The sequence below is a fragment of the Bos mutus genome, chromosome 19 (assembly GCF_027580195.1).
Source record: "Bos mutus isolate GX-2022 chromosome 19, NWIPB_WYAK_1.1, whole genome shotgun sequence".
NCBI lineage: Eukaryota > Metazoa > Chordata > Mammalia > Artiodactyla > Bovidae > Bos > Bos mutus.
The window spans coordinates 829,185-856,281 of record NC_091635.1 but is presented as its reverse complement, the minus strand read 5'-3'; the positions used below and the strand labels follow the sequence as shown (position 1 = coordinate 856,281).

The following is a 27,097-nucleotide window of genomic DNA, read 5'->3' as shown; positions in this document are numbered from 1 at the left end:
GCATGAAATGAATTCAGCAGCACAAGCAGAATAACTGTTCTTACAGTCAGAGCGCCCATCAGAAGAACGGCCAGGCCTCTTTCTACAGCACGAAATGAATTCAGCAGCACAAGCAGAATAACTGTTCTTACAGTCAGAGCGCCCATCAGAAGAACGGCCAGGCCTCTTTCTACAGCATGAAATGAATTCAGTCACCAGCGTCACTTATGCTCCAAAATAACGCTCTTACTCAAAGTCAACATTTTAGAAATTCAAAAATGTTTTCCACAGAAAAAAATACAATACTACAAATTGGTTTACTCACATTTCAACATGTAATGAGCACAAATAAAATACAGATAAGAGACACCATCCACCGCCACAAGGAGAAGCAAACAAGCCAAAGGGCAGAATGGAAACAGATGCACTATCATCTGATTTGGGGACAAAACCCTCGCAGTGCATCGGGAAGAGCAGAGGCTTCTCGGTAAACGAGAGCACAGGTGGGTGCATGTGAGGGCTACAGATCCTCACTCCTACCTTACAGCACACCCTGCAATCGCCTCTGGGTGGCAAGCAGTTCCAAGTAGAAAAAGTGAAACGGTAGAGCTGCTAGAAGAAGACGTGGGAGAACAGCTTCAGGAACTCAAGACAGCCAAACACCGCACGCAGACACAGAAAGCACTTTTTCATGAGGCAAAACCATGGGGAAATGAGCCGCATGAAAACTTAAACTTTCTGGGACGTGGGCTTCCCTGGTGCTCCGGTGGCTAATACTGCTCCCAAAGCGGGGGCAGTGGTTCAGTCCCTGGTCAAGGAACTAGATCCCACGTGCTGCAACTGAGAGCTCACAAGCCTGAGCCAAAACTCAGAGCCCCGTGCAGCCAAGTGAATAAGTAAAAATTAAAAAAAATTTTTTTTAATTCCTGTTCATCAAAGACACCAGTAAGAGAATGGAGGAAAGCAACAAAGTGGAAGAAACTGTTTACCATACTAAATTCCCAAGGACTCATCCAGAATAGATACAAAGCTCTTACATATTGACAAGAAAAAGGCAGAGGGCCCAACATGGGAGCGTGCCGAGTCCCCAGTCAGCCCTGCGCCCTGAGAGGCTCCCCAAGCCGTGCTGGAGGCACTATCAATACTAAGAGGGACCGAACTTTACCAGACCAACCTAGACAGCATATTCAAAAGCAGAGACATTACTTTGCCAACAAGGTCCGTCTAGTCAAGGCTATGGTTTTTCCTGTGGTCATGTACGGATGCTAGAGTTGGACTGTGAAGAAAGCTGAGCACCAAAGAATTGATGCTTTTGAACTGTGGTGTTGGAGAAGACTCCTGAGAGTCCCTTGGGCTGCAAGGAGATCCAACCAGTCCATTCTGAAGGAGATCAGCCCTGGGTGTTCTTTGGAAGGAATGATGCTAAAGCTGAAACTCCAATACTTTGGCCACCTCATGCGAAGAGTTGACTCATTGGAAAAGACTCTGATGCTGGGAGGGATTGGGGGCAGGAGGAGAAGGGGACGACAGAGGATGAGATGGCTGGATGACATCACTGACTCCATGGACATGAGTTTGAGTGAACTCTGGGAGTTGGTGATGGACAGGGAGGCCTGGTGTGCTGCGATTTATGGGGTCGCAGAGAGTCGGACCCGACTGAGCGACTGGACTGAACTTTGTCAGCATCAGGAAAACACACTGAGCGACTGGCCTGGACTGGACTTTGTCAGCCATCAGGAAAATGCACTTTCAGTCCACACGTGCAGTGTCACTAGCCGCTGCAGAGAGCGGCTCAGTTGCATACTTTAAAGAAAAACTGTTAATAACTGGCACCTCCAGGAGCCGGAGAGAAAGCGACGGGCGGGCACAGCGCACACCGTATCAGAGGAGGATGTGCACGGGCGCCGTCAGACCCCACGGCGTTCCCATTCGCAGCACCGCACACACTGTCACCACGAGCCCAACCTCGTGGAGCCCACGCGCTCTCTTCCCCACCCCGCAGCCCCACTCCTCCACCTGGACTCCCCAGCGGGTCAGCTCGGCACACTTCCCCCGGCCTCCACGCTCCTTGCCCAGGGTTCCGGGCCTTGCAGGTGCCCCTGGCGCTGGACAGGAGGTCCCACCAGGGGCCCTGCCCTCCAGGGGCGCCACTGGACTAGGGGTGCTGTCCACCCTCCTGCTGACCATCCTGTCCTGCGAGGTCCCCAGGACATGAGTTCTCCAGAACAGAACAGAATGTTCTCTTGCCCATTCTGCAGAGAGCTGACCTAAGGGGTCACCTAAAGTGTACCCACTGTTTGCTCCTGGTGGAAGCAAGCCTCCACAGTCAGCACAGAGTCCCGGGTGGGGACGGGCTGGGGGCGGTGACCCATGCAAGGCCCAAGAGAACCTCCTCCTCCAGACCCCCCAGTCCTCCTCAGGAAAAAAAAAAGTTTATATAAAGACTGTCATGAATGAAATGTATATAAGACGGGTTAACAAAGCAAAAAAGCTCCCCCAAAGCTAAAGGTTAAAAAGGCTAAAGAGTAATAATAATAAAAAATAATAATACAGGAGGGAAATTTAACAGCTAGGTTTAGGAAGTAAATCTCTACTTTTCACAGGGAAAATATTAAAACACTCCTGGGAAAAGAAAGAATATAACTAGGGGAAATGTATTTTTTCAACAAAAACTAGAAAATCCAAAATCTGGAACTTCTAATGCGTCAGAAAATAGGTGTTGACAGGCATGCCAGCAACATTAAAAAAATGTGCCCTTAGTATAGACCACAAAAATTAACTAGCTATTAACTGATCATTCAGAGGAAGAAAGAAATAAAAGTCCATCACACATTCTCATACAAAACTAAAATCAAAGCAAAATCTAAGCTTTTTAATACACTGGATATTTAAATTATTCTACTGTGATCAAGAGACATAGTTGAACCTGATTAATGCAGCCATTTTATAAATACATAAGAATGCAGGACTTTATTTCACAGTTAGTGCATTCTTTGAACAATAAAAATGTGAAACAAATTCCCAGGTGGCCCTAGGTTTAAGGCAGTACCTCAAAATATTTTAGATTTTTTATCTTAATTTTATTATACAAATGAAAAGTTTAATCCTCTGAACAGTTAAATATTCATGAAAAGTACTGTCTGTGCCACGAAACGCACATCAGAAGTTCCGAACGGCCCAGGGCAGAGGCCCTTTCAGAAGGACGTCACAGAATGTCCTTCTCTGATTCTGCTCTCCAAGGCCTCCTCGCTCCTCTCCCGCACCAGTAACACAGGACTCGTTCCAGGGGCAGCTTTCCGACCTCATCAAATTTGGAAATGGTTTTCTTTTGACCCATTCTCCTCTGGTTATCAATGCTACTTCTCTCTTCTTCATTAACATACCTTCAAATGACCCACTCAAATCCCTTCGTGTCCCCCACCTCTGACCCTCTGACGGTGGCCACTGAGTCCCGGTTTGAAGTCTCTAAAGACAGAGCTGTTCCAGGCTCTGGGTGCAGCCACCACGTCCAGCCTGTGGCTGCAAAACAAGACTGCAGCCCTGGAGACCACAGAGGTGAAAACTTGAACTTCCCCGATTACTCTCCAAACACTAGCAGTCTACGATAAAACGGTGAAACCCTTGAAATGATTCCCCCGTCAGACAGCCAAGTAGCTGACAGTAAGCCAACCTTCCATTTCCCTGGAACCAAAGCTTTAGATGCCCTCCTGTTCGGCCTGCCAGTGAGTCACCAAGCATTCTTTATTCTCTTTGAAATGTTTTCCTTTTCCATCTCTTCCATGCTTGGAGTCACAGCAAGGTGGAGCCCCCACACCTGACTGCTCCCTTCTCCATTTCGCTACACATCCAGCACAGCCTTCGTACCACCACCTGCTCAGCCTCCCCAAAGCACTGCCTCCATCAAAGACCATTATTAGCAAGAAGGGTTTCAGGGTTTTTACAAAAATGACCGTCCCTGATGTAGGCGAAGAAGTAAAAAATGAACAGTCCTATAGACTTCTGGTTGGAAAATAGATTGGTGTACACCTCATGGAGGGCAATGCTCCAAGACCTAACATAACCTAAGAAAGCAACCAAATAGGAACAAAAGGATTCTTTCAAGGAATTCTGTTGCAGTTGTTACTTATATTAGCAATAAACTGGAAGCAACCTACATGTCCAAAATATCAGAATGCTCAAGTAAGTTATGAACTACCCACTCAGAAGAAAAGTGAGTGCTACCATTAACAGTGGTGCTGACAGAGCCACTGTAGACTTCTCCCAAACTTAAAGCAGCACGCAATAACAGGGCATGTATAATATGGCCCCGATTTTGTTTAATGTCTAATTTCATAAGTACGTGCAGAAGAAAATGAGGGAAAGACATACAACAAAATGTTAATCATCTCTCAGCATATCTGACTTTCTGCATTTTTCAAATTACAAATTATTTTTATAATAATAAAGTTGGGTTTTAAAAATTGATTAAACCCCTTTTCACTTTCTGAAAGCATTAACCAGCCTGTGTGTAAAGTGGAAATGGACTAACCTCAGAGCTCACGACCATCTCAAATCTAAAAGCTCAACTTCTGCTCTGGCATGCAAGCTCCAACGGGCCCCAGCCTGGCAGCCCTGCCCACCTGCCCGAGTGCCGCTCGTTCCGCCTTTCTTCATGCCTCCTTCGGCCTTAAGTTCCTGGCCCCTTTCCCTCTACCCTCCAAGCATGCTGGCACCCCAACCTCTGCAAATGAAAACTGCTGTTTGCGACGGTGGTTCACACCTGAAGTCTGCCAGAGAGCTTTTTCACACATGTGGCCTTCAGTATTCTACTTTCTGGGTAAGTCATTCTGGTATTCGATCACATACTGTCTGAAACTGTATTCAACTGTTTCATGTGCGGATCTCGTCTCACCAACAAGAAAGCCAGCTTGTCGAGCACAGGGACCGTTCACGCTTCTCTTTCCTGTTCCCCAAGCCCTTCCCAGCGCTCACCCAGGACTAAATGTCTAACACTGGTAAGAGTCACTGTTTAGAATTAAATTAGTTCAGATGTTTCCAAACACAAAATGATTCTGCCACATCAACATACATTCATAAAGCAAATTTTTTTTACCCCAAGATTCCAACTATTAAGGCGAGTTCCCATGTCGCTGTCATCCAAAGAAAGAGTAGATTTTTTCAAATGAATATCCTGAAACACAAAAAAGAAAAAGAAAAACAGAATGAAAACAAAAGACAGAATGGAGGAAAGAAGGAAGGAGGGAAGAAATAACAGAGGAAAGAAGGTAGGAAGGGCAGAGGGGAGAGAGGGAGAAAACAGGCCAAATACGTGTCGTTCAGAGTAGTGAGTGTCCGTGTGCGTTTTGGTTAATGCTGTACCACCCTTAGAGGAAAGGACTCCAAGGAGAGGAGGCTACAGCTGAGCTAGTTCTCAGTTCCAAGGGATGACTGTTTATTGCAGCTGCTTAAGGCTATGAGACTGCTTCACAATATACTCACATTAACTACATTTCAAAAAATGCAAAAGAATATTTTAAAAAATAATCCAGACTCTAAGTTCTTTTACAAAAAGTTTTAATTGTGGTGTACCACAGTAGTTTTAAAGGCGGAAAGGGGAACACTTGAAAAGACGAATTACTTACTCTCATTAAAATGAGCAGGGAAGTTTGGGTTGATGTCCAAGAAGCTCTTTGTTCTTAAATTATTTCTCATTATACACCGAACATAAAGAGAAATAAGCCTTGGATTCACATCATGAAAACGTAATCATGGTAATTCTTAACTTTCTTTAAAAATTAAAACTCCATGCTCTTTTCCCTGCTGTATAATTTTTTATATTCCATATTTATCAAATCAGATTAAAATCATAATTAACTGAGGAAAGCCAAAGATCTGTGTCTAGAAATGGACAATGATCTGAAAGCCCAAAAACTTAGGAAGGTAACTCGGTATAAAATAATAATGTATATTTTAGAGTACAGCTAAAAAATTTATTTTATTTAAATTTAGTTTGTTGGTATAGCACTTTCATGCTTTTAGAAAACCTTGTGCATATGTACCAAGTCACTCCAGTCGTGTCTAGCTCTTCACAACCCTATGGACTGTAGCCTGCCAAGCTCTTCTATCCATGGGTTCTCCAGTCAAGAATACTGGAGTGGGTTACCATTTCCTTCTCCAGAGGAGCTTCTCAGTCCAGGGATCCAGCCAGTGTCTCTTACATCTCCTGAGCTGGCAGGTGGCTTCTTTACCACTAGCTCCACCTGGGAAGCTCCTAGAAAACCTCACTGCTGCTGCTACTGAGTCGTTTCAGTCGTGTCCGACTCTGTGCGACCCCATAGACGGCAGCCCACCAGGCTCCTCTGTCCCTGGGATTCTCCGGGCAAGAACACTGGAGTGGGGTGCCATTTCCTTCTCCGGAAAACCTCATTACTGACAAATAAATCTATCTATGGTCATTTATATTATCTGAAGTAATGAAAAATACACTAAAATGTTCTTCATATTTTACTAATTTGAAATCTAGAAATTAACTAGAAACTAATTTAGAAACTAATTAAAAATTTACAAATTTCTATTGAACAAAATGTTGGGTTTACTATTTACACTGTATTAAAATTCATTATTGCTTCTACAGTTCGTCCCTTGCTTTTTGAATGTTTGTGTGTGTGAATGAGAATATCTTTTAAAATGTACCTCCCTTGTTTATTTTTAATAAATATGATGATTAATAATAAACTCACAAATATTTAAAATGTGTTCCTCTTTATATCAAGAGGCTTATTAAAGTTCCAAACTGGAATTCCCCATCACTGAGAAAACGGAAGGAATTATGTGTAGAGCAAACGTGCTAAAAAAGTCACGCATCACGCATGGCTTGCTTGTAACTAAAAGGCTGTAACCCAAGACAAGCCAGGACTGTGCAAGGATGGAGGCAAGCAGGCAACAGCCTTCTCTTCACGAAGCTCCCTAGCTCCATGTTCAAACAGTATCGATGCAGAGTCTAACATGCAAGAGAGGTATTCATATTTCAGGAGGTGAACGGTCCACCTTCACCAGAAAGGAAGTGTCCCCTACTTCACTACAAACCAGTCCCATTTCTTAAGTTTATGACCACTGTGTGTCTAGTCATTTTTATATATACACAGAGAAAAGGGGGATAACCAAACAATGAAGTTTTTCAAAGTTATTTTTCAGTACCCAGGAACAATGGCAGACTCATAGACACGATGCTTCAGAATGGTAGGGAAAGCAGGAGGAGCACGGCAATGTACCCAACACGTCCCTCTCCCTGAACTCAGGACACCCACCAAAACCATCAGACTGCTTACTGTCTGTCAGGAATCACAGGAATTTAACAACACGAAACTAAAAATGTGCGGAGGTATTTTAAAACAAGAAGAAAACAAACAGAAAAGCAGGAGTGAAATCTGATCTTACACAGTCCTGTGGGGTGAGGATCTGTCCATCTTCTCTGTGGGTTGGACTTGTAGACTGTGATCTGGGTTGGAACTTCGCAATGTATTGTTCCCTATTAAGAGACCAAAACAGCCACAGTCAGAACTGGGGGAGTTCAGAGGACACGAGGGCATTAAAACCTAGGACTACCATGTTTTTTTTTTCTTTTGGAAATGAGATGGTTGTTTATATTAACAGTGATATTTCAATAGCAAAGGAAAAAGAAATACAGATAATAACCACTTGTATCTCACATTTTACTTCAATTAGGTCACACAACAAATAAAATGTCACCTAAATGTCACATGCTTTCTTACAAACAAATGCTATTGTCAAGTGGGAGTATAATAAACCACAGGTATTTCCCCTTTTTCTAAGAGTAGGAAGAGATGATTTAAAGCGCACCCTCTCAGAGGAGATCACACTTTAAAAGGCTGGCAAGTTTCGTTGGATTCATGTTTCACATTAAGATGAAGTCTTAAAACATACAAAATAACAAACTTTCATGCAGCTGAAAGTCTGAAAATTCAAAACCATGTCAGAAACTACAGATAAATCAAAGTCCTAAATTTTAAAATATGCCATGTTAATTCAGGTAAAATATGATAAGCACAGCATAAATAGGAAAATGGTTTAAGCTTCCAGATGAATTTGAACAAAAAAGATTTTCCTCCAATATAAAATATACCAAATATACAAAATGCCATTCTCCGTATTCTCCTTTAGCCTGAAGTCTCCCATATATTTTTATTCCAGCTACTGCAGTGAAAGCTCCATGATGACAAATAACTGTTCTCTGAATGGCTCCTTCAGGAGACACAACATGAAAATGAACCATTGTTGAATGAATTAAGTCACTGACTTTCTACTTCTAGCCATATCAGGATTTCCCTCACAAGCTGTGGGTCATATTGTTTCCAAAAGACAGAGCTGTAGTTCAGAAAGACAAGGCTAAAATGAATGTGGGTTTTGGTAGTTAACGCTGACAGAACAACATTCCTTAGACTAGTTACGAGGTAATTTAGAATGTCTGAAAAAAAGCTGTTTTAAAGTGAGCTGTGGATTTTTTATACCCTTAATCAATAGTCCAGATATCCAAACACTTAAGAATAAATTAGAAAAAGAAATACAGTGACATTTTGAGGATAATCTCATCAGTCAGTGTGCCTGAGCTGATAAGAAGCTCTTCAAACTTAGTATGTGGGAGAGACACCTGCTACATCACACCAGGTGGTGGCTGCACTTTAAGAACAGATTAAACAATCATAAAAAGAGCTCTGCTAAAAAATTGAAAAAAATGCTTAAATATTAAAAGTAATTCTTCTCACAGAAAATATTAATGAAAAAGAGGACTGAAACATTCATCTATTTATTACACAGGGCGCATACATAAACCAGCACGTCCTCTCCAGTCGCGGGCAGCCGTCCTGAACCAACCCAGCTCTCTCCCTCTCAGCGAACTTGCCAGGGGAGCCACGGCGTCCTTGTCCTGCCCTGCCCTGCCCTGCCCCTTCCTGTCACCCTGTAGGTGCTGAGCGTGAAGTCAGCGGGAGCAGAGGAGCCCAGGCGGTCCCCACCCTGCCTCCTCTCCGTAAAGGTGCCACGTGTGCTGGCTCCACGGAGCCCCTCCTCCCGGTCCCACTGGTGCTCCAGACACTCCCGCACCACCCACAGCCAAGCCGCCCCGAACATGCCCGGACTCTGAGCCGGAAGCTAGGCAGGCTTTTCTTCCTCTGCCCACCTCACACAGGCTCTGATCCCTGAGCTCTGTGTCCAGCCTTATCTATTTCTCCGTCATGTGCTTCCCTGCTCAATTTGGTGTGTACCATTAGTTTCCAAATCACAAGGGGAAACTCATCACCAATCTTCATCTCTAGTCCAACCTGTTCTGCTGGCCTCCAACCCCGCTACAAACACACACTTAACAGCCCTCCTTCCAAGACTGAGTGCATTCCGTGTCCCCAGCACAGCCCAAGTGAAGCAGAGACCACCCAAGTCAGCTCCCTGTAGAGGCCGCTGAGCCAAACACGACGGACGCCAGTGTCACTGCTGAAACACACACGGGGCACCAAGCACGGGGGCTCCATTCCTTGCTACAGATAATGACGCCGGATGGGAACACAACTGACTGCTGCTCTGAGCTGCAGCGGTCAGTGATGGGGCCAAGGTCACGGTGAACAGGGGACAGAGGGCAGGAGGCAGAGCTTCACCCCCCGTTATCCTGCATGAAGAGCAGCAGGTGCCGTCTGCCCCACAGACGAGCCGGTCCAGGTGCTCACAGAGACCGCCCACAGCTGGCAGGGGGCGGTGGCAGAGGGTCAGGGTTCCCGCGGTGGTACCGGAAGAGGGAATGCTAACACTAACACAGAAAGCGAGATTTCTGCGTACTAGTGAGGGTCCCCGCCAGGAGAGCGCCACCTTACTCCTCTGAAGGGGTAAGACTACGGGAAATACAAAGCTCTTCCCTGTCGCTTCTTCCCAAGGCTAACGTTCTGTTAGTCACTCAGTCATGTCCAATTCTTTGCGACCCCATGGACTGTAGCCTGCCAGACTCTTCTGTCCATGGGAGTTCCCAGGCAAGAATACTGGAGTGGGTAGCCATTTCCTTCTCCAGGGGATCTTCCCGACCCAGGGATTGAACCCGGGTCCCCTGTATTGCAGGCGGATTCTTTACCATCTGAGCCACCAGGGAGAGGTAAAATATGTCAACGGAAATCCAGAAACATCCTCCCAGCACCTTTGTTGATTCCAGATACTACAGAATCACAGACTTGTCACTATAGATAACGAGATAAGTAATGAGATGTAAGATTTAAAAGTCTAAAAAAGGTCTAATTGAATGTCCTTCTGCTAAAGAAACATAATATGCATAGAAAGTTTCTAAAAAGTCTTTTTAATTTGTTTTCAGTGTGATTCAAGTACACATTTCAGATAGAAAAGGAAATAAACAATCTGTGATCATAAAAATGTGCTTAAAAATGAAAAATGTGATTACCAAATTTTAAAAAACCCCAATGTAAGAGAATGACACATTAAATACAGCATAAAAATCAAACCAGCAACTTAGAAAACTAGTTCAAGAGATATTCTGAGAACACACAAAAAATAAAGGAATGAATATAATATGTGAAAATGTAAGAGATAAAGAAAATAAATTCAAAATACCTTACATCAAAATAATATGAATTCCAGAAGCCTTAAATATAAACAGAAACTAGGAAAATAGTAATTAAAGAAATAGCAATGACAATGCCAGTTAAAACTGCATTTTAACTGGAGAAGAGCCTAAAGGAATAACCTAGGACATCTCTTTTAGCTCAGACAAAAATGCAAAAAAAAAAACCCAAAAACGTAATGCCAGGCTATCACCAAAAAACACCACAAGTAAATGTTGCTGAGGATGTGGAAAAGAGGAAAACCTAATACCCTGTTGATGGGTATGTAAGTTGGTAGAGCCACTATTGAAAACTGTAAGGAAGTTTCTCAAACTAAAAATAGAACTACCATATGATCCAGCAATTTCAATTCTGGGTATATATGCAAAAAAGATGAAAAACACTAATTCAAAAAGATACATGCATCCCAATGTTCATCAGTTCAGTTCAGTTCACTCACTCAGTTCTGTTCAGGCACTAAGTCGTGTCCAACTCTTTGCAACCCCATGAATTGCTGCACACCAGGCCTCCCTGTCCATCACCAACTCCCGGAGTTCACTCAAACTCACGTCCATCGAGTCGGTGATGCCGTCCAGCCATCTCATCCTCTGTCGTCCCCTTTTCCTCCTGCCCCCAATCCCTCCCAGCATCAGTCTTTTCCAATGAGTCAACTCTTCACATGAGGTGGCCAAAGTATTGGAGTTTCAGCTTTAGCATCATTCCTTCCAAAGAACACCCAGGGCTGATCTCCTTTAGAATGGACTGGTTGGATCTGCTTGCAGTCCAAGGGACTCTCAAGAGTCTTCTCCAACACCACAGTTCAAAAGCATCAATTCTTTGGTGCTCAGCTTTCTTCACAGTCCAACTCTCACATCCATACATGACCACTGGAAAACCATAGCCTTGACTAGATGGACCTTTGTTGGCAAAGTAATGTCTCTGCTTCTCAATATGCTATCTAGGTTGGTCATAACTTTTCTCCCAAGGAGTAAGCATATTTTAATTTCATGGCTGCAGTCATCATCTGCAGTGATTTTGGAGCCCCCTAAAAATAAAATCTGACACTGTTTCCACTGTTTCCCCATCTATTTCCATGAAGTGATAGGACCGGATGCCATGATCTTTGTTTTCTGAATGTTGAGCTTTAAGCCAACTTTTTCACTCTCCTCTTTCATTTTCATCAAGAGGCTTTTTAGTTCCTCTTCACTTTCTGCCATAAGGGTGGTGTCATCTCCATATCTGAGGTTATTGATATTTCTCCCAGTAATCTTGATTCCAGCTTGTGCTTCTTCCAGCTCAGCGTTTCTCATGTACTCTGCATAGAAGTTAAATAAGCAGGGTGACAATATACAGCCTTGACGTACTCCTTTTCCTATTTGGAACCAGTCTGTTGCTCCATGTCCAGTTCTAAGTGTTGCTTCCTGACCTGCATACAGATTTCTCAAGAGGCAGGTCAGGTGGTCTGGTATTCCCATCTCTTTCAGAATTTTCCACAGTTTATTGTGATCCACACAGTCCAAGGCTTTGGCATAGTCAAGAAAGCAGAAATAGATGTTTTTCTGGAACTTTCTTGCTTTTTCCATGATCCAGCAGATGTTGGCAATTTGACCTCTGGTTCCTCTGCCTTTTCTAAAACCAGCTTGAACATCAGGAAGTTCACGGTTCACGTATTGCTTGGCGAATTTTGAGCATTACTTTACTAGCGTGTGAGATGAGTGCAGTTGTGCGGTAGTTTGAGCATTCTTTGGCATTACCTTTCTTAGGGATTGGAATGAAAACTGACCTTTTTCAGTCCTGTGGCCACTGCTGAGTTTTCCAAATTTGCTGGCATATTGAGTGCAGCACTTTCACAGCATCATCTTTCAGGATTTGAAATAGCTCAACTGGAATTCCATCACCTCCACTAGCTTTGTTCGTAGTGATGCCTTCTAAGGCCCACTTGACTTCACATTCCAGGATGTCTGGCTCTAGGTGAATGATCACACCGTCGTGATTATCTTGATCATGAAGATCTTTTTTGTACAGTTCTTCTGTGTATTCTTGCCACCTCTTCTTAGTATCTTCTGCTTCTGTTAGGTCCATACCATTTCTGTCCTTTATCGAGCCCATCTTTGCATGAAATGTTCCCTTGGTATCTCTAATTTCTTTGAAGAGATCTCTAGTCGTTCCCATTCTGTTGTTTTCCTCTATTTTTCTTTGCATTGATCACTGAGGAAGGCTTTCTTATCTCTTCTTGCTATTCTTTGGAACTCTGCATTCAGATGCTTATATCTTTCCTTTTCTCCTTTGCTTTTCGCTTCTCTTCTTTTCACAGCTATTTGTAAGGCCTCCCCAGGCAGCCATTTTGCTTTATTGCATTTCTTTTCCATGGGGATGGTCTTGATTCCTGTCTCCTGTACAATGTCATGAACCTCTGTCCACAGTTCATCAAGCACTCTATCTATCAGATCTAGTCCCTTAAATCTATTTCTTACTTCCACTGTATAATCATAAGGGATTTGATTTAGGTCATACCTGAATGGTCTAGTGGTTTTCCCTACTTTCTTCAATTTAAGTCTGAATTTGGCAATAAGGAGCTCATGATCTGAGCCACAGTCAGCTCCCGGTCTTGTTTTTGCTGACTGTATAGAGCTTCTCCATCTTTGGCTGCAAAGAATATAATCAACCTGATTTTGGTGTTGACCATCTGGTGATGTCCATGTGTAGGGTCTTCTCTTATGTTGTTGGAAGAGGGTGTTTGCTATGACCAGTGTGTTCTCTTGGCAAAATTCTATTAGCCTTTGCCCTGCTTCATTCTGTATTCCAAGGCCAAATTTGCCTGTTACTCCAGGTGTTTCTTGACTTCCTACTTTTGCATTCCAGTCCCCTATAATGAAAAGGACATCTTTTTTGGGTGTTAGTTCACTCACTCAGTTGTGTCCAACTCTGCGACCCCTTGGACTGCAGCACACCAGGCCTCCCTGTCCATCACCAACTCCCGGAGTTTATTCAAACTCATGTCCATTGAGTCAATGAGGCCATCCAACCATCTCATCCTGTGTCATCCCCTTCTCCTCCCGCCTTCAAACTTTCCCAGCATCAGGGTCTCTTCAAATGTTCAGAGCCCCTGGCAAATACCATTCGACTTTGCCTCTCTGAATTTACACTTCATTCATGTAAGTGGAATCAGACAGGGTTCCTCACTGTAACTGGCTCTTCTGCCCTAGTATAATAACTTCGAAGTTCACCCATGTTGTAACATGTGTCAGAATTCCCTTCTTTTTTAAGGCTCAGTATTACATACTACCGGAGAAGGCAATGGCGCCCCACTCCAGTACTCCTGCCTGGGAAATCGCATGGATGGAGGAGTCTGATAGGCTGCCATCTATGGTGTCAGAGTCGGACACGACTGAAGCGACTCAGCAGCAGCAGCAGCAGCAGCATTACACACCACATTGTTTGTGCACTCATCCACTGGCGGACTCCTGGGTGCTTCCGTCTTCTGACTGCTGCAAATCATGGTGCTATGCACACGTGTGTGGGCCCTGTTCTCAGGTATTCGGGGTATATCCCAGAAGTGGGGGTTCTGGCTGCTATGGTTATTTTAACTTTCTTGACGAACTGCCAGTGATGTTCAACTACAGCTGAACTATTTTACATTCCCACCCACAGTGCACAAGGGCTCCAGTGTCTCCACGTCCTTGCCAAACATGTAGTTGTTTGCTCATTTGTTTTGCAGTAGACATCCTAATAGATGTAAGGTTTTGATTTGCATTTCCAGAATGATTAGCGATCATTTCTTTGCAGAAATGTCTGTTCAAGTCCTCTGCTCATTTTTCAATCAGGTTGTTTTTATTGTTGTTGAGTTGTGAGACTTCTTACATATTCAGGATACCAGTCGCCTTTTCAGACAGGTCATTTGTAAATACTTTCTCCCATTCCATGGGCTGCCCTTTCACTCTGCTGACTGTCTGTTGATGCACAGAAGTTTTTAAGTTTGAGGTAGTCCAACTTATCTAGGGCCTTTGGGGTTGCTGGCTGCGCTTTTGGTACACATCCAATAAATCAATGCCAACTCCACTCTCACGAAGCTTCCTTCGTATTTTCCTCTAAGAGTTTTGCGGTCTTAGATTGTACCTTTAGGTATTTGATCCACTTTGCACTAGATTTTGTATGTGAAATGGAAGAGTCCATCTGCGTTCTATTGCACATGGATGTCCAGTTTTGCCGCATCGTTTGTTGACAAGACTGTCCTTTTCCTGCCAAACGGTCCTGGCATCCTTGTCAGCATCACGTGCCCATGTGTGCACAGGCGTGTTTCTGGGCTCTCCATCCCAATCTGTCCACATGGCTGTCTTTACGCCTGTGCCGCACTGTTTCCTCTTTTAATTTTATCCGATCATTTATTTGTCCATTCATTCATATATTCCTTCAGCAAATAACTGAGTGAGCAACTGTGTTCCACGGTATAGTGACAGGTCTTAGGAATCCAACTTCGAACAGGGTAGAATGCACCCCTCAAGGAGCTTTGTGAAGAGGAACCACAGGCTGATATCAGAAAACACTACACCCCTTTATAGTTTGGATAAGATCATTCTCAGTCTTTGTATCATCTTCATAAAACATGGAATCGTAAGAAGAAAAACTACTTTATTGATTGCTACACAATACCTAAGAGTGGTGGCTTCTACACCACTATTGCTGGCAAACTCTGGTGCCTCCTTTACCAAATTCGGGCAGAGTGTTTCAAGTGTCGAGGGGATGCTCACGTTCACACTAGTGTCCGTCCTTTGTGGGCCGCCCTGGTGGCTCAGTGGTGAAGAATCTGCTGCCTGCAATGCAGGAGATACAGGTTCGAGCCCTGGGTCAGGAAGATTCACTGGAGAAGGAAGCAGCAACCCACTCCAGTACTCATGCCTGGAGAATCCCATCAACAGAGGAGCCTGGCAGGTGGCACACAATGCAGTCACAAAGACTCAGACACGACTCAGAGACTAAAGCAACAACTGTCCTTTGTACAGAGCTCGGCACGGGCACATCTCCTCTGTGCTCCAACAAGTACCTAATACCAAGTACGCCTGCAATGTCCAAAGGCAGTGTGCGCACACACACACTTTTGGCGCTCACTCTCCGAGTGATTATAGCGTTTCAGTGTAGCTAGGCAACAAACTTTTAATTAAAAAACCGCTAGTTATTTTTATTTAAAATGCAAAAAAAAAAAAAAAAAGTTCTTTCATTACAAAAGACAAAGCTGGCCACAGATCTAGCCTCCCACGTTTCCCAGCACAAACACTGGATGTGAACTTTGCCACCGTGTCCAGGTCATGCTGCCCTCCGTGCGTCTCAGACCTGCATTGGCACTGACTGTCCTGCACAGCGGCCTGCACGCCTGGGCTGGGGACTCCATCCTCGCTAGACCTCAAATCATACTGACGGGAAAGGAGCCTAAGAGCACGGCTGTAGCACTTCTGATGGCTTTTCTCAACTCTAGCAATTCATACAGCCACTTCCATCCTCTTTTTCTTTTCCACACCTCTTCAGTCTGTATCGGGAGATGCAAGCTCCTAACAGAGCAGGTAAGATTAAAACCGCATATGGTGCAGAAAGCTCACTTTATCCTTCGGAGATAGCACCACTCTGTTTTGATGACTGTGACCATGTGGTAAGTCTTGAAATTAGAAAATGCTAAATCCCAGCTTCTTCTTTTCCAAAACTGTTTTTGCTATTCAGTGTCACTTGAGATTCCATATAAATTTTAGGAAGAATTTTCTTTTTTCTGGAAAAAAAAAAAAAGCCACTGGAATTTTGATAGGGACTGAGTTATATCACTTTGGGTCATACTGTGCATCTTAACAATATTAATTCCTCCAACCCATGAACACAGGATGTCTTTCCATTTACTGCGGTGTCTTTTTAAATTTCTTGCAACGGTATCTTGTAGTTTTTTTTTTTTTTTTAGTGTACAAGTCTTTCCCCTCCTTGGTTAAGTTTATTCCTAATTATTTTATCCTTTTTGATACTATAGCAAATGAAACTTTTTTAAAATTTCCTTTTCTGATTGTTCACTGTTAATGTATAAAAATGCAACTGATTCTTCTGTGTTGGTTTTATTAGTTTTCCACTGAGTTTTCTGTATCCAAGACCACACCATCTGTGAACAGAGATTCATTTCTTCTTTTCAATTTTGATGACTTTTCTTTCTTTTTCTTGCCTAATTGCTCTGGCTAGTACTTCCGGTACTATGTCAAATGGCAGTGATAAGAGTGGGCGTCCCTGTCTTATTAGTGCTCTTAAAGGCAAAGCTTTGCTTTCACCATTAAGTATGCTATTATCTGTGGGCTTTTCATATATGGCCTTTATTATTTTGAGGTAGTTTGCTTCCATTTCTAGTTTGTATTTTTATCATGAAAGGCTGTTAAATTTTGTCACATCTTCTTCTGCATCAATTTCTGAGATGATCGTGTGGCTATTTCCCATCATTCTATATCATAATGAGGGTTCCATTTGTCAAATTCTCCTTGCATTCTAGGACTACATCCCACTTTGTCGTGGTGTGTAATTCTTTTAATGTGCTGTTGAATTGTTTCCTAGTACTTTTCTGAGGAATTTTTTCTTCACTGCTCACCAGGAATACCAGCCTGTCATTTTCTTTTCTCGTGTGTCTTTGTGTGGCGTTGGCACCACAGTAATGCTGGCCTCACACCATAAGCCTAGGAGTACCCTCTTCTCTTAAGGAGAAGGGGTGCTGAGTCTTCTTTGAACGTTTGATAGAATTAACCAGAGGATAAGACGGTGAGATAGCATCACTGACTTGAGCAAACTCTGGGGACAGTGAAGGACAGGCAGCCTGGCACTGTAGCCCGTGAGGTCGCAAAGACTCAGACACGACTCAGCACAACAACAGGACTCACCAGTGAAGCTGTCTGGTCCTGGGCTTTTCCCTGGTGGGAGGTTTCGAAGACAGCTTCAGTCTCCTTGATTCCATGCACTACAGTCCATGGGGTTGGAAAAGATTAGACACGACTCAGCGAATTTCACTTTCAGTCTCCTTACTAATTGTGGGTCTGTTCAGATTTTTTCTTCTTCGTGATTCGGTCTGGGTAGATTGTGTGTTCTTAGAAATTTATCCACTTCATCTAGGTAATCCAATTTGTTGGTTCACAACGGCTTCTTGTACTCATTTATAATTCTTTTTATTTCTGTAAAATTGGTGCTAATGTCCCTTCTTTCATGTCAGATGAGTCTTTTTTTCTAGACAATTCAGCTAAAAGTTTCTCACTTTTGTTAATTAAAAAAAAAGATCTTGATTTCCTTGATTTTCTCTAATGCTTTTTCCAATATCTATTTTGTTTATTTCTACTCTAATTTTTATCATTTCCTTTCTTCTGCTAGCTTCAGTTTGTTCTTTTTCTAGTTACTTAAGATATAAATTTAGATTGCTGATGTGCAATCTTCCTTCTTTTTTCACATAAGTTTGACAACTATAAATTCCCCACACAGCACTGTTTTTACCACATCCCCTAAGTTTTGGTATGTTGTATTTTCATTTGTCTCAAAATGTTTTCTAACTTTCCAATTGAAATCTCCTTTGCTTGATTAAGAGTTTGTTATTTAATTCCCACATATTTATGAATTTTCCAGTTTTACTACAGATAGTGATTTCTAGTTTCCCTACACACACAGGATTCACAGGAGGCCTACAAAGGTTCTGAGAAAATCATACTAGCAAAATCACTGCTCTTGGACCAGAAAGGACAGAGTAAAAATGAAAAGGGGCCACTGGACCCCCGAATTCTTCTGTCAGGAAGCACACCAAGAGAGCCGCCTAACACATGACACTGTTTTTCATGAAAAACAAAGGATAACTCAGAAGGTGGAATCAAAAGCCTCCTCCTACTTGGAGGAGCCAAGAGACACAGAATATCATATCCAGGTTTTGAGCTCTAATTAAGGAACTTTCCACATTTGCCCAACTGGGCTTCAGAATTTCTATGGACTCCTTTGTACCTCCTTTTTAGAAACGTCTATAGTGATTATTGTATGTTGGGTGTGTGGGAAGCAGGTAACTATTGGAATAGACATTTCTCCAAAGAAGATATACAAATAGGCAGTAAGCACATGAAAAAATGCTCAGCATCATTAGTCATTAGGGAAATGTCAATCAAAACCATAATGAGATAGATACCACTATATGCTCATTAAAATGATGAAAATCTAAAACAGTGACAATATCAACAGTTTAGAATGTGAAGAAGCTGGAATGCTCATGGGAATGTATGGCACTGCCATTTTAGGAAAGGGTTTGATTCCCTAAAAAAGTTAAAAATAAACTTACCACACAACTCACTGCTAGATATCTACACAAAAGAAATGAAAAACAAATGTCCAAGCAAAAATATGTATATGAAAGTCCATAGTAGCATTTTTCAGAATAGTTAAAAGCTAACAATCCAAATATCTATTAACTAGTGAATGGATAAAGAAATGTGATACACTCATCAATGAAACACCATTCAGGAATAAAAAGGAATGAATTACTGATACAGTCTTCCCAAACTGATCTGCAGACTCAATGCATTCTCAATCAAAATCTCAACAGGGGCGTGTGTATGGGCATTATAAAAACTGGCAAGATAATTCTAAAACTCATATGGGAATACAAAGGACCAAAAAGAACCAAGGAAGTCTCAAAGAGGAAAGCTGGAGTACATGCACTCCTCTGTGAAAAATCAAGACTCATTTTCAAGCTGCAGTAACTAAGGGGTGAAGCATCAGTACACAGACAGACGAAGAGGCCAAGGGAGGGGACGGGGTCCAGAAACCCAAACAAGCAAGACTTCCTGGTTTACAGTAATGGTATCAACCACAGCAGTCGGGAAAGAACAGCTTTTCTAACTGTTAATGGATCAAATGGCCATCAACTATCCACAGGAGGGGTGGGGGGATAACTCCTACCTCACTTTATACATAAAACCCAGCTCCATAAGTAGCACAATCCCAAGGGTTAAATAAGGCAGCTTCTAGAAGGTAACAAGGCAAACATTCCCATGATCTTGGAACAGGCAAGGCAAAAAATCTTAAACAGCACACAAAAAAACACAAACAATCCCAGATGACTGACTAAAAATAATTTACATTATAATTGAATATTGTTCAACAGAACAAATCAATGAAAGTGGGAGAAGATATCTGCCGTATGTGTATCCAAGAATTTGTTGATGAATACATAAAGAGTTGTGACAAATCTATGGAGAAAAGACTGACGAACCATTTTTATTACAATGTGGACAGAGACAAATTGAGCTTCGCAAAAGAAGATACCCAAATGGCTATCAAGCATAGAAAATATCAATATTATATCAAGCACAGAAAAGCCCAATATCATCAGTAATGAGGGAAGATGCAAATGAAAACCCACACTCACTATACTAGAATTTAGGCTAAAGCTGGAGAAGCTGACAAACCAAGAACTGGTGAGGATGTGAGACAGACTTTTAAACCCTCCTGGTGGCAGAGTAAACTGCACAGACATCGTGTGAAACTCTCTGGCAGTATCTGCCACACTTACACCTCCAGGTAAATACAGTGTGCTTACGGGCACCAGAAGACACAGGAAAGAATGCTCACGGGGTTATCCGTAACCGCCAAAAACTGGAAAAACTCCCAAACACCCAATAACGGGCAAAATGGATATAGAAATGTGACGCATTCACACAGTATTAAAGTAAAATAACCCAGTGCTAAATGCAGCAACATGGACCAATCTCACAACACAATGTCAAGCAAAAGAACCCAGAAAAAAGTGAGAACACTGTATGATGTGAAAACTAATCTGTGGTCATATACTGCAGAACAGCGAACAGCTCTGGGGGATGATATATGACTGGGAAAGAGAGCACGCTTTCTGGAGCGCTGGCAACGGTCTCTGTCTTGACCTGGAAGAGGACACACAGATGCAGCCACTCCGTAAAGCTGCATCAAGCGTCACACTGCAGATCTGTGAGTCCTGATGTCATGTTATACACCGACTTTAAAAGTTTCCTACAAAACAAAGAATGAACTACAGCTGTGTTTATTAACATGAATGAATCTGAAAAATACAAGAGAAGGAAGCGACCTTCAAAATAATACATACAGTAGGGTTTCACTTACATGCAGTTTAAAAAAGAAGCAAAGAAATACTTAACACAAAATACAGGACACTGGTCTTTCAGGAGATGGGAAGCAGAGGCACCAAGGCAAAGGGCAGCAGAAGGTTTCCGGGATGCGGCAAAGTGCTGCTTCCCGGCCGGGTCAAACGTACAGGGATGTTTATTTTATAATGGTCTTTAAATGCATTTTCATATAGTTTTTACATACATGCTATGTTTCACAGTTGTAAAACACTTTAAGACTAATACAACTACTGTATTATAAATCAGAAAACTAAAATGAGAACTTTAGGTTTCGTGTCTTTGCATTCATCTAAGTAGCAATTAATACTGTTGTATACCACCTGCAGAAGTCTTCTTACCGTATTGCTAACATCAATGAAACATACAAATAACTAGCAACAACTAATACTACAGTAAAGTATGAAATAACACTGAAAATAAGAAATGAAAATACTTTACAAGGATCCACAACATATTTATTTTAATATTTCAAAGGGAACTTTATTAGGAATAAAAAGAAAAACTATATTTTAAAAAGTGATAAGCCTGACAAAACTAAAAACTGACCAGAGATTCATAAACTTTTTAAGACTTCATATTTTTCCCATTTACTACTTTAGAATAACACATTTGACTTTTAACTTAAAAATAGAAACCATCTTTAGAAGTCAACACATTTAAATCCATGTTTATTAATATATCTCTGGTTTAACAGTACTAACATTCCAGAAAGTATTTTAATTCCCTTTAAATTGTTACACAATACACGTATAAGCTTACTGTCATCCTTTTCTGCTTAAAAGAACATCAAAAGTAAACTGTTCAATATTATGATCTCACAAAAAGAAACTTGTGAAATAAAAAGATACTTATTACAAAGCCCCACTCATCAAAAATGTTTAAAAAAGAAGGAGTGACTAAATTTGTCAAAAACCTGACTCAATGAAAAAAAATTTAAAAAGCCTAAAAGAAATGCCAGGTCATTATCTTCAGAGCCGCATCTCAGCTACAAACTGTTGCTGCTTGGCCTTGTCTTGGTAAATACCTAAGAAGGATATTTAATTAGCACATCACTGTTGAAAATTAGCGAACAGTTAAGTGGTCCCACGAGTGTGTGAAACGCACTGCTGGATTGAGGGTCCTAAGAAAGAGGTTCTGCTCCTCCTTGGTGAGGCAGTCTTACTCCCACAGCTCAAGGTTAAACGTCCAGCTGACAAACGTCCATTCTAGCAAAAAGACCAAATCAGTCAGATCTGTTCCACACTAAATGTTCTCTCCAAACAAAAGGATGAAAAAGGCTGATCCTTCTTTCAGTAAATTAAGGGAATTGATCAATCTTTCTTTCTCCCAAACAGACCAGTTGGGGAGGCTCCTCTGAAACCTTAGGCTGACCAACTGAGACCAACCACTGACCACAAGTGATCCTCACCAATGAGGGGAGACACCTGCCCAGAACAGTCTCCCCTGGGCGGAGGCGGCTGAGAGGTGCCAACCCCCAATGCCCCCTCCCTACCCGCCTTACCACCCCCCAGAGAGCAGCTCCCCGTCTGCCAGGAAAACCAGGTCTCGACCTCCAAGCCCCACACGCTCTCTGAGTTAATTAAAGCCGAACATTCCATTCCTGGGGGATGCACTGGCCACCCTTCGTGTGCTTGCCAGCCACGTGTGGACGGTGGCTGCTACGCTGGCCGAAGCAGCCGCAGACGCGTCACACTCCAGGACTCACTACCGCACCGCGGCAGGACACCCATGATGCACACAGATACGAACACGCGTGAGGCACCGCTGCAGACAGATCTCTGCCTCATCAACAGGGCGATTCTCAACTAAAAGGAACGCACTGCTGTGAATAATACTGAAGGATGTTGTACCATATGTAACCCTAACCACCCCAGCCAGTGGACACAAACAAGCCCAAGGAAGGGAATGATCAGCTCCCCCATAAATTCATCCAGCAACTCAGAAGCAGGGGCCATTTACAGGTCAGTGTCATTTACATATAAAAATGGTGCTGAACAAATTAAGAAGAGTCTGTCTATTATGTTGTGTGAATATACAGACTAAAAATTAACTCAATATTTTTAAAGCGAACATGTTTTTTCACATGGGTCGACATATTCAATTGGAAGCACAAGCACATTTTCGTTACTTGATCGCCATCTGCTGGCAACGTGTTTAAACTGCAGCTGCAAGCGAAGGGCTGGCTGTCCTGGGAGGCACTTGGAAAGGGCACAGAGCCTCGGCTTTTCGCCACAATCATTACTGGAAAACCACATGTTAAAGAGGATCATTGTAAAGCAAATCATATTTTCCATACGGGCAGGACTATAATTAGATTCTTCATTCCAGACTAAAACCTGGCATGAAATAACCCATGGAAAGATCTCATTAAAGCAAGATGCAGAAATTAGAGTCCTCTATCCCCATTTGAGGAGGGCATGGCAACCCACCCCAGTATTCTTGCCTGAAGAACCCCATGGACAGAGAAGCCTGGTGGGCTACAGTCCATGGGGTCACAAAGAGCTGGACATGACTGAAGTGACTTAGCACGCAATCTCATTTAAAACAGGATAATTATTCCCCAAGTCCTTTCTTAAACGTGTGAATGTATATGCTATTTAAAGGACATGACATGAATTAAAAGATACAAGTTTTATTTATACAAAGTCAACCTAAATCTAATATGGTAAAAGTAATACATGTGTGCAGTCATCAGTCATATCCTACTCTTTGCTACCCCATGGACCATACACACCCCCTCCCGCCATGTTCCTCTGTCCACGGGACTCTCCAGGCAAGAATACTGGAGTGGGTTGTCATTTCCTCCTCCAGGGGATCTTCCCGACCTAAGAATCGAACCCACATCTCTTACATCTCCTGCACTGGCATCTTACATCTTCACCACTAGCGCCACCTGGGAAGTAATAATTCTGCTTGCACGTTCCTAGAATTTGTAAGCATTCTGGATCGTGATTCTTTATAAAGTGGCATCTAAAGAAATCTGAACTACAAATGCCTTCTTTTTCAACAACAAAGTCCTCCAAAATGACCAGAACTGTCTTTCTTCCATGCGAAGCAGCGTTTAAAGGCTGGGGTTTATTCGACATTACTCTCTGCTCTCTCCTAACTCATAACTTTTAACCAAAGTTTCAAGTTAAAAATAATGTGGCATTAAATCATTCTTTTTCATCTTTCTTCACCCCATCTTATCACTTTGGTGATAAGCTACCAGACCACATCATACTTGGTTGAAAACTCATAAAAATAATTACCAGCCATTACAAAGAAGCTTCAAAACATCTTCCACAGAACTGTAGGATAAGAATACAACCTACTGTCTTTGGAATAATGCACACCAAGAAATACATGGAGATGACAAGAACTGAAGCCTGGTCCTACATAGGCAGCTTCTAACACCTGGTGTGGGGAAATGTTTAAAACCAGGGCCAGCCACAGTGTGTTCCCTCTGTTCTGGAAAAGGGGACTTGCTGAGTTGTCCAAATAAAGATTGCTTCAAAGCTTCTTTTATTTTCACTTTATTTATTTCTAATTTCTTTGGCTGTGCTGCGTGGCTTATGGGATTTTCATTCTTGGACCAGGGTTTGAACCCAGGCCCTGGCATGATGAGTCCTAACCACTGGACCACTAAGGAGCTCTCAAAAGCCTCTTCTAAAATACTATTCCCTCTCTTTATTCTGAGAATGTGCAGGATTCACACTTACAATCAGAACCCTTCTGCACAGCCACTAATTTCCTTTTCTCAGGAACACAAAACGACTTTTAAATTGAAAATAATTAATGACCAATGGATTTAAGACAATACTTCTGGGAAGATTAGATCATGAGAGCAGCAGCAGAAGAACCAAGCTAACAAGCAAGCCCACGTGAAGGACCCTGCACCCTCAAAGGTGGGGAGCGGCAGGCCCCATGTCAAAGGTGCCAGGCGGGGCTCCCCACCCTCGCTGCTCTGAGGTCAGCACTGCCACCTCCCTCTCACAAAGGGTGACACCGGGTTCGGAGAAAGGCAGGAATGTGCCTGAGGACATGTGGTTGCCAAGTGTCAGAAGTGGTATCTGAACAGAGGCAAACTGCCTCGTTTCACTCAACCCAGAAATGACCACGCGCAAAGGCACAGTCGCCTGAGACTGCTAACGAAGCGCAAGGCAGGAAAAAGCATTAAAGTGAAGTTTCTGTATTTGCTGCAAAAAGTACTCGTGCCTGCATGGTCTACCAGAAAGAACACAGGGTCTGGAATCATAAGACCTAGATTCCAATTCTGCATCCGTCACTGGGGAGTCTATTGACCTTACTGAAGCAGTAACCTCCTCAATAAATACAAAGGACAACGGTGGCAACCTCACAGGATTCTAGAGGACAAAGTCAGGTAACTTACGAAAGATTTCTAGAATAGTATTGGCGTACAGTAGGTGCTGCATAAATGTACAACTTGCCTCACTTGCTTCCTGTTTTAACAAACTAGAAATATAAGTGTAACCCACAAACACTATCTATTGGGAAAACTTCATCCTTCTGTTTAAATCTGTGTATTTGCTATGCTGGTTAGATTCATCAGTGTGCATCACTAATCTAAATAGTGTGTATGGCTGAGTATTTTAATGAGAGAGTATTTTGGAAAGCAACTTGACACTCCCTATCAAAAAATAAGTGTGGTTATTAAAAATAACAGACACATGTATAAAAAAAGTTTTTAACTTTTCACACCAGATTACCCCACTCCCTAAACGTAAAACAGCTTCACACACGGCACCCAGAAATATTCCACACACGTGTGCACAGACACATCCACATGTCCTTTAAGAGACAGGCACACACAGACGGAAGCTTACCACACTTTTACGTACTTTTTTGAACTTCACACACCTGAGACATCGCTCCATGCTGGCCCAGGCATTTTTCTGTACCACTGCACAAGATGTAGAACCTACTAATCCCACCAACAGCTCATTATATGTTTCACTGTTCCTGGCCACAGAGTCAATAACAGCCCAAGTACACACAGGTTCATCATGATACATGTACCAGGATGTCAATAGGACATACTTTGTAATACCAAAGCATCACCAGCAACAGAGACAGATTAGTTACAGCAAATCTACACTACAGATTATCATCTGTGTTCAAAAAGATGACACAGGTCACGTGACACAGGATTAAAACACAGTTAAGTGACAAAAGAACTTACACGCAGCACGAGCAGAGTGACAATCTTCAGTTACACATCTGTGGGCACGCGTGTGCATGGGGTGATTCACACCAAGTACTGACGCCCGCTACTCTCACGGCGAAGTGGAGCGAGAACACGTTTTACTCCTCACAGTCCTACACTGAGATTTTTACAAGAATGCACCACGTATGACTGCACAATCTTCTAAGATGAGGGTAAAAAGTATTAGTCATCTCCTGCTGCATGACCGACTACCACCAACAGAGCACTCTGAACACCACCCAGGCTCCTCCCAGTTTCCGTGGGTCAGCAGTGGGGCGCGGCCACACGGACCCTCTGCGCAGGGCCGCACGAGGCTGCGCTCGGGGTCTGCCCAGGGCCGGGTCCCCACCTGGACGGAGGAACCCACCTTGCCTGCGGTCACGGCTGTCAGTAGCTTCACCTTCTTCGGGCCATAGACTCAGGGCAGCCCGCTCCTCAGCAGCAAGGGAGACAGCATGCCCCTAGAGCGGGTCTGCACGCAGGGCAGTCTCCAACACCGCCAGGAACTCCCTCAGCCCGTCCCCTCAGCCATATTCTACTGGTGAGACGCCACTCACAGGTCCGGCCCACACTCAAGGAGAAGGGACCGTACAAGGCTGTCACCACCCAGAGCAGGATCCTGGGGCCGCCTGAAGGTCCACAGACACCGAGGGCCTTTACCGTCACTCAGTGCTAAGCGCCTGAAAGATGACCAGGAAGGAATTTACATGGATGTAACTCACAGCCGTCCAGCTAAATGAAATTACCCAGACTGTACAGGGGAGAGATCCAAGTCTCCAGTCCCACTAGTAACATTTTGTAAAATCATGCTCCAAACTCAAATATAACCCAGATATTTCACTGTCAATAAAAGAATCAGATATTTGATATAAAAATATAATAAAAGATCTCTAATAATATTGCAATGCAATTTGGAAAGTGGTTTTTCTAAAATAAACTAAGGGTAATAATATAATCTTAAACCAAGAACTATGAAAAAGGAAAGCAAAGAATAAAGCCAGGACAGGACTAGTCATACGTTGAAACTGAAGTGAAATGCTCAGGTTACTAGCGTGCAGTGCGTATTTGAGGAGAAAAGCATGAGAATCAGCCTGATGGCGCCAAACCTCACCACACGTGTAATGCGCCTAGGACGCGGCCACGTGACGCGAGCTGCAGGAGAACAAAGG

The 27,097-nt window shown here is 42.9% G+C and overlaps 1 protein-coding gene across 11 annotated transcripts in view; it reads right to left on the bottom strand.

Annotated features, from left to right (window-relative positions):
* The window catches only part of CEP112 (centrosomal protein 112), a 356,316-nt gene that overhangs the window by 310,991 nt on the left and 18,228 nt on the right, over positions 1-27,097 (bottom strand). For 9 of the 11 annotated variants that reach the window (XR_011467850.1, XM_070388925.1, XM_070388932.1 and 6 more), the window contains 2 exons: positions 7,396-7,486; positions 5,072-5,149 (listed from right to left, as the gene is read on the bottom strand). Coding sequence is in view for 10 of the 11 variants with exons in the window: in XM_070388925.1 (XP_070245026.1) it covers positions 5,072-5,149; positions 7,396-7,486 (169 nt within the window). In the remaining variant the exon portion in view is untranslated. The remainder of the gene's footprint in view (positions 1-5,071; positions 5,150-7,395; positions 7,487-27,097) is intronic. The other 2 variants (XM_070388930.1, XM_070388931.1) reach the window with 1 other exon arrangement.